At 46.3% G+C, this 15,639-nt stretch overlaps 4 protein-coding genes across 4 annotated transcripts in view; 3 read left to right on the forward strand and 1 right to left on the reverse strand.

The window, feature by feature from the left end:
- Positions 1 to 152: 152 nt before the first annotated feature.
- Positions 153 to 3,505, forward strand: srsf10b (serine and arginine rich splicing factor 10b). The gene is made up of 6 exons (XM_030346953.1): positions 153 to 329; positions 731 to 835; positions 1,540 to 1,643; positions 1,973 to 2,153; positions 2,500 to 2,553; positions 2,685 to 3,505. The coding sequence occupies exons 1-6, from the start codon at positions 265 to 267 to the stop codon at positions 2,917 to 2,919; spliced, it is 744 nt and encodes a 247-aa protein (XP_030202813.1). The 5' UTR covers positions 153 to 264; the 3' UTR covers positions 2,920 to 3,505.
- A 1,516-nt stretch (positions 3,506 to 5,021) lies between these two features.
- gja9b (gap junction protein alpha 9b) lies at positions 5,022 to 7,135 on the forward strand. Its single transcript, XM_030347153.1, has 2 exons — positions 5,022 to 5,195; positions 5,571 to 7,135. Exon 2 carries the CDS (start codon positions 5,588 to 5,590, stop codon positions 7,133 to 7,135), a length of 1,548 nt encoding a protein of 515 aa, XP_030203013.1. The 5' UTR covers positions 5,022 to 5,195; positions 5,571 to 5,587.
- Positions 7,136 to 8,798: 1,663 nt separating this feature from the next.
- mycbp (MYC binding protein) lies at positions 8,799 to 11,550 on the reverse strand. The gene is made up of 5 exons (XM_030347154.1): positions 11,199 to 11,550; positions 10,958 to 11,030; positions 10,793 to 10,841; positions 10,278 to 10,407; positions 8,799 to 9,014 (listed from the first exon to the last, which is right to left on the reverse strand). Exons 1-5 carry the CDS (start codon positions 11,211 to 11,213, stop codon positions 8,970 to 8,972), a joined length of 312 nt encoding a protein of 103 aa, XP_030203014.1. The 5' UTR covers positions 11,214 to 11,550; the 3' UTR covers positions 8,799 to 8,969.
- A 108-nt stretch (positions 11,551 to 11,658) lies between these two features.
- LOC115535728 (sialin) overlaps positions 11,659 to 15,639 on the forward strand; it is an 11,907-nt gene continuing 7,926 nt past the window's right edge. Inside the window, 3 exon segments of the mRNA XM_075074175.1 lie at positions 11,659 to 11,800; positions 13,205 to 13,413; positions 14,799 to 15,013. Coding sequence (XP_074930276.1) covers positions 13,320 to 13,413; positions 14,799 to 15,013 — 309 coding nt within the window. The 5' untranslated portion in view covers positions 11,659 to 11,800; positions 13,205 to 13,319.

Consider the following 15,639-nt stretch of genomic DNA (forward strand, 5'->3'; position numbering starts at 1 on the left):
TAGCTACTTATCTTTAGCATTCATCAGTTTGCATTTATTCAATGTAGCAGGTTACTGGCGTCTTGGTTCTTGAAGAATTGCAGCGGGAATAACTGTTGCAAAGGGGACAATAAAATACATTTGAAGGTAAAAGTCCTGAGGGGCGCTATCGTTCTACTCGATGAGAGGTCGCACCTGCGCAGTAGTAGCGCTGTCTACTTGTCAAAGCTAATCGGCTTGTTTGAGGAAAGACTCCTGATTTCCAAGCAAACCCTCTTTTGACACATGGCTAGATACATGAGGCCGCCGAACACGTCACTTTTCGTCAGAAATATTTCTGATGAATCCAGGTGAGTCGGCAATCCATTGCACCCTGACGTCTTAATTCCGCCAGATAGTACATTTCCTCTTAGCTCTTGCTAACTTAGTTAGCCTGTGCTTGCGTTTGTGTGTATAAGATCTCTAACCAAAACCAAATGTCAATGTGAATGTCAATGTGTTTAAGGTTAACAAGACATTTAACTGATTGATTAACTAAAAAGGAAGCAATCAAGTGTTTGCATTGGGCAAGAAACGGTGAACCTATAACGACGAGATGCGCTTGTATCGTTGTTGTCGTTCCCAGGCCAGGCTCATGCAATGTAGAGCGCCGACGCTGTTTGAATCCCCGATCTCTCTTCCAAGTTGTACACATCTCATAACGCATCTTACACATTGTCAGATGAGTCAAACTTCTATCTATGGTGTTCAGGCCTGAGGATTTACGCCGTGAGTTTGGCCGCTATGGGCCCGTAGTGGACGTCTACGTCCCACTTGACTACTATACACGTCTGCCAAGAGGATTTGCATACATTCAATATCCTTTCTGAAACCTGTAAAAAAAAAATATATCTATCAACATTCTGTGTACTTCTTTGTGTATGGTAAGCTCTAATACTATTGTGTTGAAAATGTTGATGTGTTGATGTATGTTACTGTGATTTCTATGAACATCTAACCTGGATTTTTCTGTTGTTGCCTTAGAAAAAGTAAAAGCATCCAGTTGTGGACACCGTCACCACACAAAGTTACAAAGACCCAATGTAGAATTAACGCTAAAGCAAAGTCACAAAGACCCGCAGGATATCAAAAGCCCAAGACAAAGCATAGAAAGGGGAAGAGGTTGAAATACAAAGATTTTAAAGCATGAAGAGGAAAAGTAAAGTGCATGGAGCCAAGAATTCGAAATGGTGGCAAAGATTTGGTGAGAAAGCAAAGAGGAAAAGCAGAAAGTCGTAAACGGTGTAAAGAACAAGATGAAGCTCAAGCTGGTTAAGGTAACAAGCTTCATTCCTTTTGTATCCTCCCCAAGAACCTCAAGCAATTTGACAAGATAGAAAAATTATCGGTTTGACATGTTGGACCAAAGTAACTGTTTCCCTGCTATCATGCTCTCTCACTCATGTAATTGGCCAACAAAAACCCCTGGGGCTTTGTGTTCTGTTTTTCCGCAAAAAAAAAGTATGTATCTAAGAAATGTATTTGGAGAAAATGCACAAAATCCTTAACCGCAGTTAGCACATTCGAAGACATCCGCGATGCCGAAGACGCCCTGCACAGCCTCGACAGGAAATGGGTGTGTGGTCGACAGATCGAAATCCAGTTCGCACAGGGCGATAGGAAGAGTAAGCAGTCTTTTGGTTGATGGTTTCGTATTTTTGGTGTGTTTATGTGTATCAAATAGAAAAAATCTGCCTCTTCTGATGTCAAAAGTGGGCGTGTCCATCTAGATGTATGACGGAAAGATGAACAACGTTTGCTACAGTCCACTGGGTAGACGGGTAGGCTGATCTATCCAGCGTACATCTAGGTAGACACGCCCACTTACGATTGTCAGAACAGGGCAGATTTTCATAACGGCTCGTAACGGCTAAACACACGCGCACACCGGGTGGTAAAATATTTCACCTTTTTATTCAAACCCAAGTTTGACGTAACCGTGTTTTGGCGGTAGCTCCGGGACAGATGAAGTCCAAGGAGAGGAGCTCGCCAGGCCGCTCCACGTCGCGGTACGACGACGAGTCCGATCACGGCGGCAGTCGTCGCCGGCGGTCGCGGAGCCGCAGCTACGAGCGCTACCGGTCCCGGAGCCCCTCCCACGAATGGCGCCCCCGCCGCCCAGAAAGCCCCCGGGAGTGAGTGGACCAGAACCCCAGAGCACCACCCTCTGTTGTTATACGGAAAGCCCTGGCAGACCGACGGAAGTGGATGGATCGATAGATCAATGTATTTCTCAACAGACATCAGAATCATGGATGCAGAGATGATTCCAAAGCGCGCGCGTGCGTGTGTGTGTCTGTGTGTGTGTGTGTGTGTGTGTGTAATTCAGTGGTTGAATAGTGCAAAAATGGTACGTCTGCTTGAGCAGGAATGGGGTTCTGTTCAATTGAAAGCCTTTCGTTGTCTTGTTGTCTTGTTTGCGGTGGCTGTATGGCCACAATGAGGGAAATGAAAGACCTCTTTTTATGTCTCCATTCATAGTTCTCGCGGACGAATGTACGCAGCGCGGAGGAGCCGAAGCAGGGAAGACGAGAGGTGAGTCTTCCGGTTCATTCGATTTTCAAAAGTCGTCCGACCTTTCCATTATCCCAGTTGGGAAGTTTGAACCCCCTCAAGGAGAAGGCCGCCCCCACAGAACAGCCCTCACGCACCTCCCTCCTCCCCAGGTACAAGACGCGGCCCAGGAGGGAGTCCAGGGGCCGCTCCCGCTCCAAGTCCCCCACCCCCAGAGACGAGGGCTACCAGGGCGCCCCGTCCCGCGACCCACGGGACCCACGGGACCCGCGGGACAGCCGCGACCTGAGGGACGTGGGCCGGCGGTCACGCACTCCGTCCCGCTCCGTCTCCCGGTCGCGCTCCCGATCCAGGTCGTGGGCCGGTCGCAAATCGGGGGGACACTAGTTCCCCCCACCCCCCCCCCCCCCCCCCACCCCCAGATCCTTGCGGTCCTTCGGGACGTAGAGGGAAGGTTAACGTCTTGGAATGTGTGTCACACAATCTTTTCTTTGTCTTTTTCGTTAAAAGGGATTCTCTTGTCACGCACCGAACCAGTACCGGGGCGACATGCTTGTTGGCGACATTTCTGGTGTTGTTTTTTTTTCGGGCCCGTGGGTTTTCTCAAATTGAGCACTTGTCTTTTTCTCCCCTGGCCAGAAATCTGTCGGTCTTGAGGGGGTTTCTCGAGTATGATGTATTGGTAGTGTTTTGTAAATTAATTAACCTGTTTGAATGTCCCTCCCTTTGCCTTTTTGTTATATGCAGGTTGGTTCCAAAGTGCTATACAATATAACCTTTAATGTGTGGTTCTTGCAGTAGCAGTTGAGTTTGTGTTTGTCTATAAATATGAAACCAACAATACTGGTTAAAAAGTTAAACTTTTTTTGTAAGAACGTGTCATTTTATATACAGTTTGTTTCTGTTAAAAACAACGTCTTGTTATGCGTTTTCTTTTTCTTTAATCAGAAATAAAGAAGTCATGACAAATTTGTTTACTAGACTGGCTTTCTTCCACTTCAAGAGAGGGGTTACACATTTTGGTTAACATTCTGCTCTCCCAGAACCTCGATCCGTTTCATGTTTATTAGGAACAAACAAAACTACCCCATTATTTTAAAGCAGATTTGCTCACAAAAGTCATGGACTATTTTGACATCCCAAATAAAAATAAATTCACATTAAAAAGGTTTATAGAATATAGATTATTGATCATGGCAGTGCCTGTATAGCCTGATCCGTTCCTCCCAGCCGTAAGGGAGTGATGAACTGGGGTTAAAGCTGTGATAAATATCCTTGAATAGGGAAAATCACTAGCTTTCAGATCCCTATATTCATAGGCGTGATGTATAGCGATTGATTTGAACGTTAATGAAACACCACTGCCAGCCGCTGAGAAGTGTAAATTAATAATGGATTTATCACTGCTTTGCAAAAAATTTAAAAACGTAAATCAAAGCGGACTGTCAAGGAATGAAATGTGATGTTTCTGTTATCTAATATTTGCGCATTATCGCCTGGAAATTTGTGATATTGCAAAATTGCCATTAAATTAAGGACAGAATATGTAGGTGCTACCAGATAGCATTCCATACAGTGAATCTTAATTTTTCTGGTTTGACTTGCCGTCCTTCATTTTGATCAAATTCTTGATGCTGTAATACAGCATGTTGTTTTGACCCTTGTGCATAGGGGTTTCTCCAAGACAAAGAATAAAGCCGGATGTGTGGAACAAAGGATTACATAAGAGACAAACTCTTTCCTCTGCCCATCTCCTATGTGCCCCATAATTTGCCTTTATTGGAATTACACTGTTTGAAAAAATGATTGATTTGTGTTGCCTGTCACGGTGACCTTGTCTGCCATTGAGGATTTCCATGTGGAACGAGCTGAACGCATCTACGCTATACGACTGTACTTATTTCATTCAATAATCACTCGAAAAATCGACTGTATCCCATAAACAACTACGAATGAGTGACACCTATGTTAACCCAACAATGACGCCCTGGTGAATAGGGTCTACACAGCTGGATGGGTTTCCATCACTTCAGGGAAACCCAGGGATATGATGCGTGCTCTGGTACGGAGTCAGGCTTCACTCCCCAATGTACGCGACCCTAACCTCTACCTGCTCCTTAATGACATGTATATACGAAAGGACTTAAAGCTGCTTTGGATCTAAACGTCTGCTAAATGACTAGATGGTACACTAGATGGTTCCTCCACACAATGAGTTCAGGGGTCACAGGGGTCGTGTGGTGACCCCTGGTTCTGCCGTCCAGCCCCGGACCCGGCTGGGTCTGTATGGAGGGCATAGACAACAAACGATTTCATATTTGGTAGTACATTCTGTTGTCTGGGATGAACCACCCACGCCATGAACCCCCTGATATCCAGTTCACCCCCCTGGAGGGCGAATGGAAAAAGAACACAGCATTGATTTAGCGAGTTGGCTTCTATGAGTTAACTGAAGCGTTGCAATGGACCAGGGATCATTCGGTTCTCCGCTCCAGCACGGACGGAACCTGGAACCAACTGATAATTTTATATTTCAGAGTTCATAATCTTTTCTAAATCGTTTTTTCATCAAATTACAGCGATGGATTAAATAGGTGTGAGGGCTTTGGTTGTCATGGGAGTACAGCCAGAAGGGCCTTTTATTCTCATATCCAAAATGAGCGGTACGTTTACCTATTTTAAACTTTCATTGATGTTTCTTGGTAAGCAACTGAATGCATTTTGTCAATTAGAAATGGGTTAAAGTTAGTTGACTGTCTTCAGAGAAGGTATGTTTTTGTTATTGAAATTCTTATCTTTTTTGAAATTGCTATCTCATATCACTTTTGTTGATGTAGGGGGAATCATTGAAAAAAATGTCATCATTATTGTATTCCTATCTGTGCCATTGGGGATAGACGGCCTAATAACCTAAAAACTAAGACAAGGAACGAAACTAGTCGCAATGAGACCTGGGATAGCCAAGAATGTTGGTTAAAGGGAGAGCAGGCAAAAATAAATCAAACCAACTAAACCCTGCAGTGATATTCTGCCTCCAGCGAGATCTCTGTGAAAAATGGGGGACTGGAACTTCCTGGGCGGGATCCTGGAGGAGGTCCACATCCACTCCACCATGGTGGGCAAGATCTGGCTCACCATCCTCTTCATCTTCCGCATGCTGGTCCTGGGCGTGGCGGCGGAGGACGTGTGGAACGACGAGCAGTCCGACTTCATCTGCAACACGGACCAGCCCGGCTGCCGCAACGTGTGCTACGACCGCGCCTTCCCCATCTCCCTGATCCGCTACTGGGTGCTGCAGGTCATCTTCGTGTCCTCCCCGTCCCTCGTCTACATGGGCCACGCCATCTACCAGCTGCGCGCCCTGGAGAAGGAGCGCCACTGCAAGAAGTCGGCGCTGCGGCGCGAGCTGGAGGCGGTGGAGGCGGAGCACGCGGAGGTGCGGCGCCGGATCGAGCGGGAGATGCGGCAGCTGGAGCAGGGCAAGCTGAACAAGGCGCCGCTGCGGGGCTCGCTGCTGCGCACCTACGTGGCCCACATCGTGACGCGCGCCCTGGTGGAGGTGGGCTTCATGTCGGGCCAGTACCTGCTCTACGGCCACCGCCTGGACCCGCTGTTCAAGTGCGAGCGGGAGCCCTGCCCCAACCTGGTGGACTGCTTCGTGTCGCGGCCCACCGAGAAGACGGTGTTCATGATGTTCATGCAGGCCATCGCCTGCATCTCGCTGTTCCTCAGCGTGCTGGAGATCCTGCACCTGGGCTACAGGAGGCTGAAGAAGGGCCTGCTGGACTACTACCCCCACCTCAAGGACGACCTGGACGAGTACTACGGCAGCAAGTCCAAGGAGAACTCGACGGCGCACCAGGTGTGCACGGGCGCCTCGGCGGGCCGCAAGCCCACCCTCCCCACCGCGCCCAGCGGGTACACGCTGCTGCTGGAGAAGCAGGGCAACGGGCCGACCTACCCCCTCCTCAACACCTCCCCCGCCTTCGTCCCCGCGCTCCCCCCGGAGCTCGGCGGGGGGGCGGAGCCGGGCCCGGGGAGCCGCAACGAGGCGGCGGTGGCGGCGGCGGTGTTGCCCCGGTCCACGGAGCAGAACAGCAACTCCAACAACACGGGCGTCGAGCCGCGCTCCCCGCCCGCGGACAAGCAGGCCCGGCCCGAGGGGCTTCTGGCCCGGGGGCCGGCCCTCCCCGGGGACACGGAGTGCGGGGGCTCCGAGTACCCCACCTTCCCCGTCAGAGACACCTCCTCGTGCCCCTCCCTGGCGGGGAACCCCGTGAGGAAGATCCGCCGCGCCAGCCCGCCCTGGAACTGCTCCACGGTGCAGGAGGGCAACGTGTCCGACAGCGGGGACTCGTACCCGGGGAACGTCCACGGGAAAGTCCGGGGCTCCTCCTGCGGGCCCCGCACCCGGACCGTCGCCAAGTCGGAGGCCAAGAGGCCGAGCCGGTCCCAGAGCCCGGACTCTGTGGGAGAGCTGAGCTCGGCGTCGCGGCACAGCCGGGAGAGCAACAGCCCCCCCGTCGCCTCCTCCCCCAACCGCCGCACCTCGGGGGCTAGCAGCGCTAGCAGCAGGAGGGCCGCCACTGACCTGCAGGTGTAGCTGCCGACGACCCCACCCCCCCACCCCCCACCCCCCACCCCAACGGAGCCCCGGGCCCCCACCTCAGTGAACTCATTCGGGCCTTTCCTCTTCTATGGCTGTCCTTTACTATGGAATGAGAGCATTCCCTAGAGTCTAGGATAGGGGGCCAGAGGCAGCAGCTGTCTAGACGAACGTTGCAGCTGTCTAGACGAATCAGCCGCAGTCGTCAATCTGCAATCTCTGAACTAAGCAGCATGCCAGGAAATCAACAGCAGGCCAACAAAAGGCCACAGATAATTGGACACCATGGATCTCTTGAGAATGTGTTATTTTCTTACTGTATTGTTTTTTCGGGGGTTAAGACAAAATTTTACCACCTCTGTCGGATTATTTAACTATTTTTTACAGGTTTAGATTGGTTAGCTGTGTTTATTCAATATAGAGTTTTTCTGATTTTCAAAGTATCTTTAGATATCTTGCTCACCTGTCATGGATTGAATTGATGGTTTGGATCCCAGACCGGCCCACTTAACGCTTCAGTGCAGAGAAGCGTTAACGCTTCAATTAGAAAGGACATTTGAAGCACCCACGGACAATTTTTTAATTTAGATTTAGCTTGAATTATTACGACCAGCAGCCATGGAAAAATAAGATTTCAATGACCTATTGCCTGTAATGAAGGATTGATTATGCACTTCACATCCATTTTCAATCCATCCGTTCCAATCCAATTCAATAAGAAGAGTTTATTTTGCACAATGTAATATCTTTTTTATATTGTATAATATGATGTATCCAAAAATAGATCAATTTGACTCAAATATATATTCAGAGGAAGAAAGTAAGACACATAAATGTAGGAAGCCCATTTAGCTTTCAGGCACTCCAAAGGCCTTGAAAACTAGGTCATGCTTACTAACGAGCAGAAGTACATGTTACATGTTTAAACATCGGTGCATGTTGAATTTAATTCCGGTCTGTTTAAATGTTCATCAGGATATTCTAAAAATAGCCAGAACATTGAAAAACTGGAGCATGAAGTCGATAAGGCCTGAGGCTTTAATCTACTGTTATCAGTGTTATGTAATACGTCACAACAAGTCCACAAGTCAATCAATGAAGCCTGTCTCTCTGTTTGTCTCGTGTAGTAATGTATGTGGTACATTGCTTATACTGTTGTACTGTTGTTGTTGTACTATACTACATCACAAACAGTCCTTACAACAAACTCACAAAAACATGTTGTTCTACCCTTTATACTGTAAGAAATTTGATTCATTTCTGTTAGCCTTGAATTGGTAGAAGGTCAAACCAGCACCCCTTCAAGAGAATATTATGTAATAGTAACGGAAGTGGGGGGACTGATTTGAACTTTGTAACTTGATGTGGATACTGAGGTTGCATGTAATGCAGTTGTCAACAAACATTTTGATATGGCCTCCCATATTGGCCCTCAGGATGGCCTCTATTTATAATTTTCCGTGGAGAAATGTTTCATTATTCTGTTTTTTATTTGACATTAATGAATGAATATTAAAGCTGTACCAAAGTATCTGAATATCGAATGTAATCCTTGTTCGTAAAGTGTTTTCACATGGCTGGTCAGGTGGTGTGAGTAACTTGTGTGACTTCACAGTTCTGGAGACTCTATCACAATGGTGTCAATGACAAACAAAAAAAGTCATTTTGATGTACAATTATTAACCACCATCTTTTTTATTTTGGTCTCTCTCCCAAAATCCACAGAGGTCTTACTTTACAAGGCTCTTCCACCCTCGAAGGAAAACGGTGAATTATAAACAACAAATCACAAAGCGGCTATACAAGTGTTATTACAAACGGTGAATCTTCTTTATTCAGAGGCTCCTTCCTCAGGCTTCGGTTCATACTGCAAAAGCTGAGAACAAAAGGATGCAAACATTTACAGTTTAGACATTTACCATTTAGCTTACAATGAAGGTCTTTTAGACTGCTGTTAAAGAAAAGCCAAAACCCCAAACACCACTTAATGATCGGTCTGCATCAGATGACCCCCTCCCCAATGCATGTGATTGGCTGATATGCTAACCGGTTATCTGCTGATTACTGAAGTGTCAATGCCGGAAACCTTGCCTGTGCTTAGTGACATTAAAGGGGTGTCCACAGGGGAGACGCAAGCCCCGCCCCAGAATGAAAAACACCTGAACGCAGTGTGGGCTAGGCTCCCCTTTAAGGAACATGTTGGGGATTGGGCCTCTTGCTCAGGGACGCCTACAGGTATACTGCGGACATCAGGGTTAAAACCAGAACCTTTCACCCTTTCACCACGAGACCACCGTATTCCTTATAGTTCTTCTCGGTCCCTCCGGTCTTCGGGAGCTGGCATTTCTTTCACTGCCGAAGGTTAAAATGAAATCGGCTGGACAGAGAGCGTTTGCCTATTGAGCCCCCTTCCTATGGAATAGGCTGCCATCAGCTATCAGGGAAGCTGACCTTGTGGAGCTATTCAAAGGAAAGCTCAAAACGCACCTCGACAATCTTGCATTTGGAACATAGGAGTGTGAAAACGACACAGATGCGATGTGAAGACCACTCTGTGTTTGTTTGTGCTTTTGTTAATACAGTATACATTCCCACTATGTACTTTTCCGTTCTAATTCACTACGCTGTCTGTTCTAGCGTGTTGCGGGTACTGGACTGGATGCCTGGACCCTCCTCATGGTTAACCGGCCAGCACCACATCACCAATTGAATATGATGTGCATGTATTTACCTGTATGTCAATTATGGCACCCATTGCACTCCTGACCATCCCTGGAGGAAGGGATTCCCTTCTATGCGTTTCTCCTCAAGATTTCTTCCTTGCTCATTTCAAGGGAGTTTTTCCTTGCCCTTGTGGGGGCTTGGGTAAAGGGGGGTGTCATAAATATTTAGCCTGTTAAGCCCTTTGAGACTGCAATGGTGATTAAGGGCTATAAAAATAAAATAAAATTGAATTGAATTGAGACTATCCTGCGGCGGGGGACGGGGGGCCGAATAGTTTAGTCAAGGTTAGGGTGATTAGTACTATGGCTGTAGGATTCCTGGAACCTGATTCTCCCTCCCCCCCCCCCCACAACCTATGTTTTGGTTAAATATGACAAGCAATCACAGGGAAGCTGTTGGTTTCTCATTTCCCCACCTTCTGTCTGAGTTCCTTGTTCTCCTGGAGCAGCAGTTCGTATTTCTGCTCGAGCTCGGCCATCTCCTCTCGCAGGCTCCCCACGTCAGCTGGCTCCTCAACCGGTGGCCCCAGGTTCTGCTTTATGAAGCTACACCACACAGTCAAGGACTCAAAGGTCTGGCTCCCACTGTGACTGGAGCCACGCTAAAGGGGTGTATACACTGTATGATCATATATAGAGTATTGTATGGTATATACACACTTTAATCTGTAATTGCCTTCCTCTCTGAAGGATCTGAGCATAGGCCGTAGAATATAGAGTAGGCTTAATAATAAGCTGACCAGGTTTCTGAATTGAAAAAGAGGGACATTTGTGGTTTTTGCAGTCTATGCATCAACAGAATATCTCAAATATACTTTTGCCTCTTCTTATCATGATAAATGTCCAGCTCCGGCCAGGGACATTTGGTAACCCTGCCTAATATACAGTTATAAAACAGACGGAAACAAATACAGGATCACATAAAGGATACTCCAAGGCATTGTTAGGTTTGTCAGGCTCCTCATAAAGTGTCACCAACACTGTGAAAAAAGAAGCAAACGAACACATCAAGCATGATAATGTTGACAGTGTAATGGTTGAAAGCCTCGCAGCATCTTCTGAATACTGTTACAACACGTTTGTTACATATACTCACCATTGGTCAGGCCATCAAGTACCCCAGATTTTTCGAGGTACCTTCTGAATTGTTCACGTTTTGATTCTGATGCCTAAAAACAAAGTATATGAATGTCTATAAATAGTACACTGACATCAAACTAAAATGACAATATTAAATGTTTGGAACATTACCAGGCATAAATTACCGCAACATCACATTACCACCAATGTCTAAGCAGACCCTGAAAAACGATTTGTACTTTACTACAGCAACTTACCCTGTAATGGGCCATGGCTGCGACCCTTGATAGTTAAAGGTGGAGACGAATGAAAGGAAAACGATACTTTAACGTGAACTAAAGTCTCCTGCTTGCTTGATTCAGCCAAACAAGCGGACGTCTTGTATACAAGTCCGTTTCCATAACAACGAATACAAAACGTCAAAGTAAAATTATATTTAAAAAACGATATAAAGGAATCACAAAAGAACAGACGCGGCAAAAATAACCCACTATATGTAGTGGTAAATACAAAATATAAAATAGGTTTCGAAAACAACAACTTCGTTATTCAGGGAAGCGGTACAAGCAGGAAGAGGGGAGGTAACGTCTGGCGACGCTCTGCGCTGAGAGTTGCGCCCTCCGGATGGACGTCAACGTAGACGTACAAACATCTGCTCATGCTTGCGCCTGATTGGCTCACGTGACTTGTTTTCCCCCGCTTGTAGGCGTGATCCAAATCGTCTAGACTCACAATCACAAACGATGTTTTGCCGGTCGCTGATGCTATTGACACGGTAGTGTACGAGCCCCTTTTTTAGAAACCGGAGCACAGAAACCCTTCCTCCAAACCGTGTTGGGCTGAGAAGACCTTCTGTAAAGTAAGTTTTGCACAGAATACGAATCATATTAACTTTATAACTTATAACATGTCAGGCTGTCTAACGTAGTCGTGAATGCGTTCTAACATAACAACTATTGGCAATCAATCAATATCTTCGCTGCATAAACATTAGGACAGGTACCTTCACCGTTATAGCTCATAAGTGTTTGTTTCATGGATGACCGCCCCTGTATGTGTCCATAATTATTAATGGCTTAGTAAGTTGATCAACTCTAGTAATAAATTGCTAAATAAATTCTCTGTATATTAGGCCTGAGTCAATAAAGGTTGACTTTGTTCATCGGCAGTATCCAGTAGTCTAATGCAAGTAGCTAGGCTGATGTTTGTAGTAGGTTAGTTCTTACGACTTTTTTTGTTTCACTTCTTCACTTCTCTGCCTACAGCTATGGACATATGTACAAGGCTAGGGCAGGCTAACTCAGTTTTGACTTAGGCAGACTTACAGCAGTATCATTCTTTCAGAGCAATGAGACAGAGGGAGGGAGAGAGACAATAGAGAGAGAGGGAGAGAAAGATAGAGAGAGAGAGAGAGAGAGAGAGAGAGAGAGAGAGAGAGAGAGAGAGAGAGAGAGAGAGAGAGAGAGAGAGAGAGAGAGAGAGATCTTACTCATGCCACTGCTTGGTTCACCACACAGAACCAGCATCAGAACAGACCTTTGACGTCCTAGTTCTGTTCTTGTAGTTACACTGCTATGATATACCCCATTCTCACCGCAATACAATGTTAAAAACTAACCAACAAACATCACATTTATAGCTTTCTATGATCCTAGTTGTCAATCAAATACCAAACTATAAATATGTTTGTCAGACGATAGGGCTTGTGGTGTGTGGGCAAATAGTTGCCTGTTTGCAGATTTAGATCAATCACATGCTTCCTCAAACCTTCCTCCTCGGTTTTTCACTCCTTAATATCCTGACAAATGTTTAACCAGGGGGGGGGGGGGGGGCTCTATCAATCCAGCCTGTTCCCCTCCAGCTCACGTGCAGGGGGGGTTCCCCTGAGACAGCGAAGCAACTTAAATGTAAAAATCACAAGCTCTCTATTAAACTTTTTTTCACTTTCAATCTGGCTCATAATGATTACCCAGGCCTACTAGTCACGCGTCTCTGTGTGTGACCTCAGCTCCATTTGATCACATGACCCCCAAAGGCATCTCAAATCTCAGCGTTATGAATGTATCAGTAGCCACACTTATATTCACAACTTCTACAATCTAAACTGTGTGGAGGGGGGAGGGGTGAAACTTTTAGAACATGACTTGCGTGCACCTAGGACAATAGTTTCTGAGATCTTGTTACGTGCCTTCCTATTGACTGTGTACGTCCATACCTAGTGTGTTACACCGGGTTCACTGGTCAATGTGTTTGTCTATGATAGGTGTCCCTGTTCCTTCTTATCTCTTCTCTCTGATCCCCTGGACGCCGCGGTCAGATAGGCCGACTGGGCTGGGCTTGGATTGGTTTCTCGGGGTTCCAGTGCTGATCGACAGCCAATGGCGCTTCGGAACGGATACTCCATCAACGCCGCCCCGGCGGAGGAAAGCGAGGGGGCGGGCGATAAGGAACCTCTGATTGAGATTGAAGCTGGTATGTGATATATATCCTAATCAAGGCGCCACTGGGCACCTCTCCCTCACTCCACGCCAACCACACAACACATCGAACCCCACCTTCATTATTTTGAGTTCCCGGTCAAGCCGGCATGTCACATCCGTCCATCCATGAAAATATGCCTCAACAGTTCCATGGTAATAGTGCTGCCCATTTAATCAGAATGACAAGACAGGGGGAAAAATGCTTTTTTGTTGGGGCTGCTTCTTTCACTTCCTTTTCTATTTTTCCTTATTCTGGCGGCTTAAGGTCAACGGCCTCAATTTAAAGCCTTCAGGAAAGAAGGCTGACTTATTATTCGCCCCTATTTTGTTGCCTACTATACTGCAAAAGCAAAAAACATAATAAATGTTTTTTGTAAAGTCTTTAAATCACTAACTTAATGGAAAAATGGGCTCCAAAATAAGAAGTGAGCTCCAATTTGCAACGAAAGTGGTTTTTATTTTAAGCGTGGTAGCAGCTGGCGGGTCATGTGGGCAGCACCTCTGTGGTTAGCCGAGAGCTGACTGACGGTCTGATAAGAAATGCAGTGTTCGACGGTCTGCTGTGACACATGACAGAGGACATGTAGACATGTAGCATCTAGATATGGCATTTATATATATATATATATATATATATATATATATATGTATCTAATGAGTAGCATTTAGATAGTCAAATAATCACACTAAACTGACATAATGCCTGGCTGCTTCGGTAGAAGTTAAGTCACAGGAACAAGATATCTAAATAGATAAAACATAGATATCCAGGAACAGGATATCCAGTGTTATAATAACTGACGCTGCTTTACATCCGAGTACCTAGTTAAGTCCCTTCTGAATTTGAAGTTGGAAGTGCATTCCTTCCACCATCTACCATCCAAAACCCTTAACCACTTAAGTGTAAATAAGACTTGATTCAAAATAGGATTACCTCAAAGCCCTGACGACCCATAACCTGTTACCATCGCAGTGTACTTCCGGGTCTTAGTCCTTCCCAACGTGGATATTACTCTACCTAACTCTGACCTACACCCCCGCCCTGAACAGAACTATTGATAGTAGTATGATGAGTAGGATGTCATTTAGCAGGCACTTTTATCCAAGGCACCCGACTATTGTGGCGATTTTTGTCAAATTTTGGTCCTCGATGTAACACTTTTTGCACGGTCGGTCGGTCTGACAATGACGTTCAAACACAGTTAAGGTATTGTTGGTATTCATTTAGATTAAGGTCTTATGAAAGTAGCAGGTGTTAGTCAGGGCTTCCTGCTCAAGGTACGCCCACAGGTAGACACGCAGACCTCGGGGTTCGAACCCGGATCCTTCCGTCCTACCGTCCGACGCCCTACCCACTAGCCCTGCCCCCTCCCCCAGTGCCGCCGCAATGCTGCTCGGCCCGCTACACCCTGGCCGTGCTGATGTTCTTCGGATTCTCCGTGGTCTACGGTCTCCGCGTCAACCTCAGCGTCGCCATGGTGGCCATGGTGAACACCACGGACGCCTCGCCGACGGCCAACCACTCCCTGGTGACCGCCTGCCCGCTGCCGAGGCCCGACAACAGCAGCGTGCCCGTGGTCCTCATCGACACGGTGAGGTCGCGACCTTTCACCCTGTCACCGCAGCTCCCCTGCGTCTCAGATCTGCTTGTGCTCACGGTTCATGTTCCCCCCTTTATATCCCTGTGTCCTATCCGTGGAGGGCTAATGGTTATTTGGTTATTTTATTCGTTTCTCTTCGTTTAATCCTATGTATCTATTCTCACACCATCCTCTCTGTCGTCCGTCTATCGTCTATCATCCATCATCATCTATCATCATCTATCATCAATCATCTCTCATCATCTTTCATCATCTATCATCATCTCTCATCTATCATCAATCATCTCTCATCTATCATCTATCATCATCTATCAACTATCATCATCTATCAACTATCATCATCTATCATTCATCATCTATCATCTATCATTCATCATCTATTTTCATCTATCATCATCTATCATCTATCATTCATCATCTATCATCTATCATCATCTATCATCTATCATCATCTATCATCTATCATCTATCATCATCTATCATCATCTATCATCTATCATCATCTATCATCTATCATCATCTATCATCTATCATCAAACATCGTCTATCATCATCTATCATCATCTATTATCATCTATCATCTATCATCTATCATCATCTATCATCATCTATCATCT

This window comes from Gadus morhua, chromosome 22 (assembly GCF_902167405.1).
Source record: "Gadus morhua chromosome 22, gadMor3.0, whole genome shotgun sequence".
Lineage (NCBI taxonomy): Eukaryota > Metazoa > Chordata > Actinopteri > Gadiformes > Gadidae > Gadus > Gadus morhua.

Coding starts and splice junctions, on each gene's coding strand:
- srsf10b (XM_030346953.1), top strand. CDS start 265: ATGGCTAGATACATGAGGCCGCCGAACACGTCACTTTTCGTCAGAAAT. Junction 1,644..1,972: donor CGCACAGGGCGATAGGAAGA/GTAAGCAGTCTT, acceptor TTTTGGCGGTAG/CTCCGGGACAGATGAAGTCC. Junction 2,554..2,684: donor CGAAGCAGGGAAGACGAGAG/GTGAGTCTTCCG, acceptor CCTCCTCCCCAG/GTACAAGACGCGGCCCAGGA.
- gja9b (XM_030347153.1), top strand. CDS start 5,588: ATGGGGGACTGGAACTTCCTGGGCGGGATCCTGGAGGAGGTCCACATC.
- mycbp (XM_030347154.1), bottom strand. Junction 10,842..10,957: donor ACTTGATGGCCTGACCAATG/GTGAGTATATGT, acceptor CTTTTTTCACAG/TGTTGGTGACACTTTATGAG. Junction 9,015..10,277: donor ACAAGGAACTCAGACAGAAG/GTGGGGAAATGA, acceptor TTTTGTTCTCAG/CTTTTGCAGTATGAACCGAA.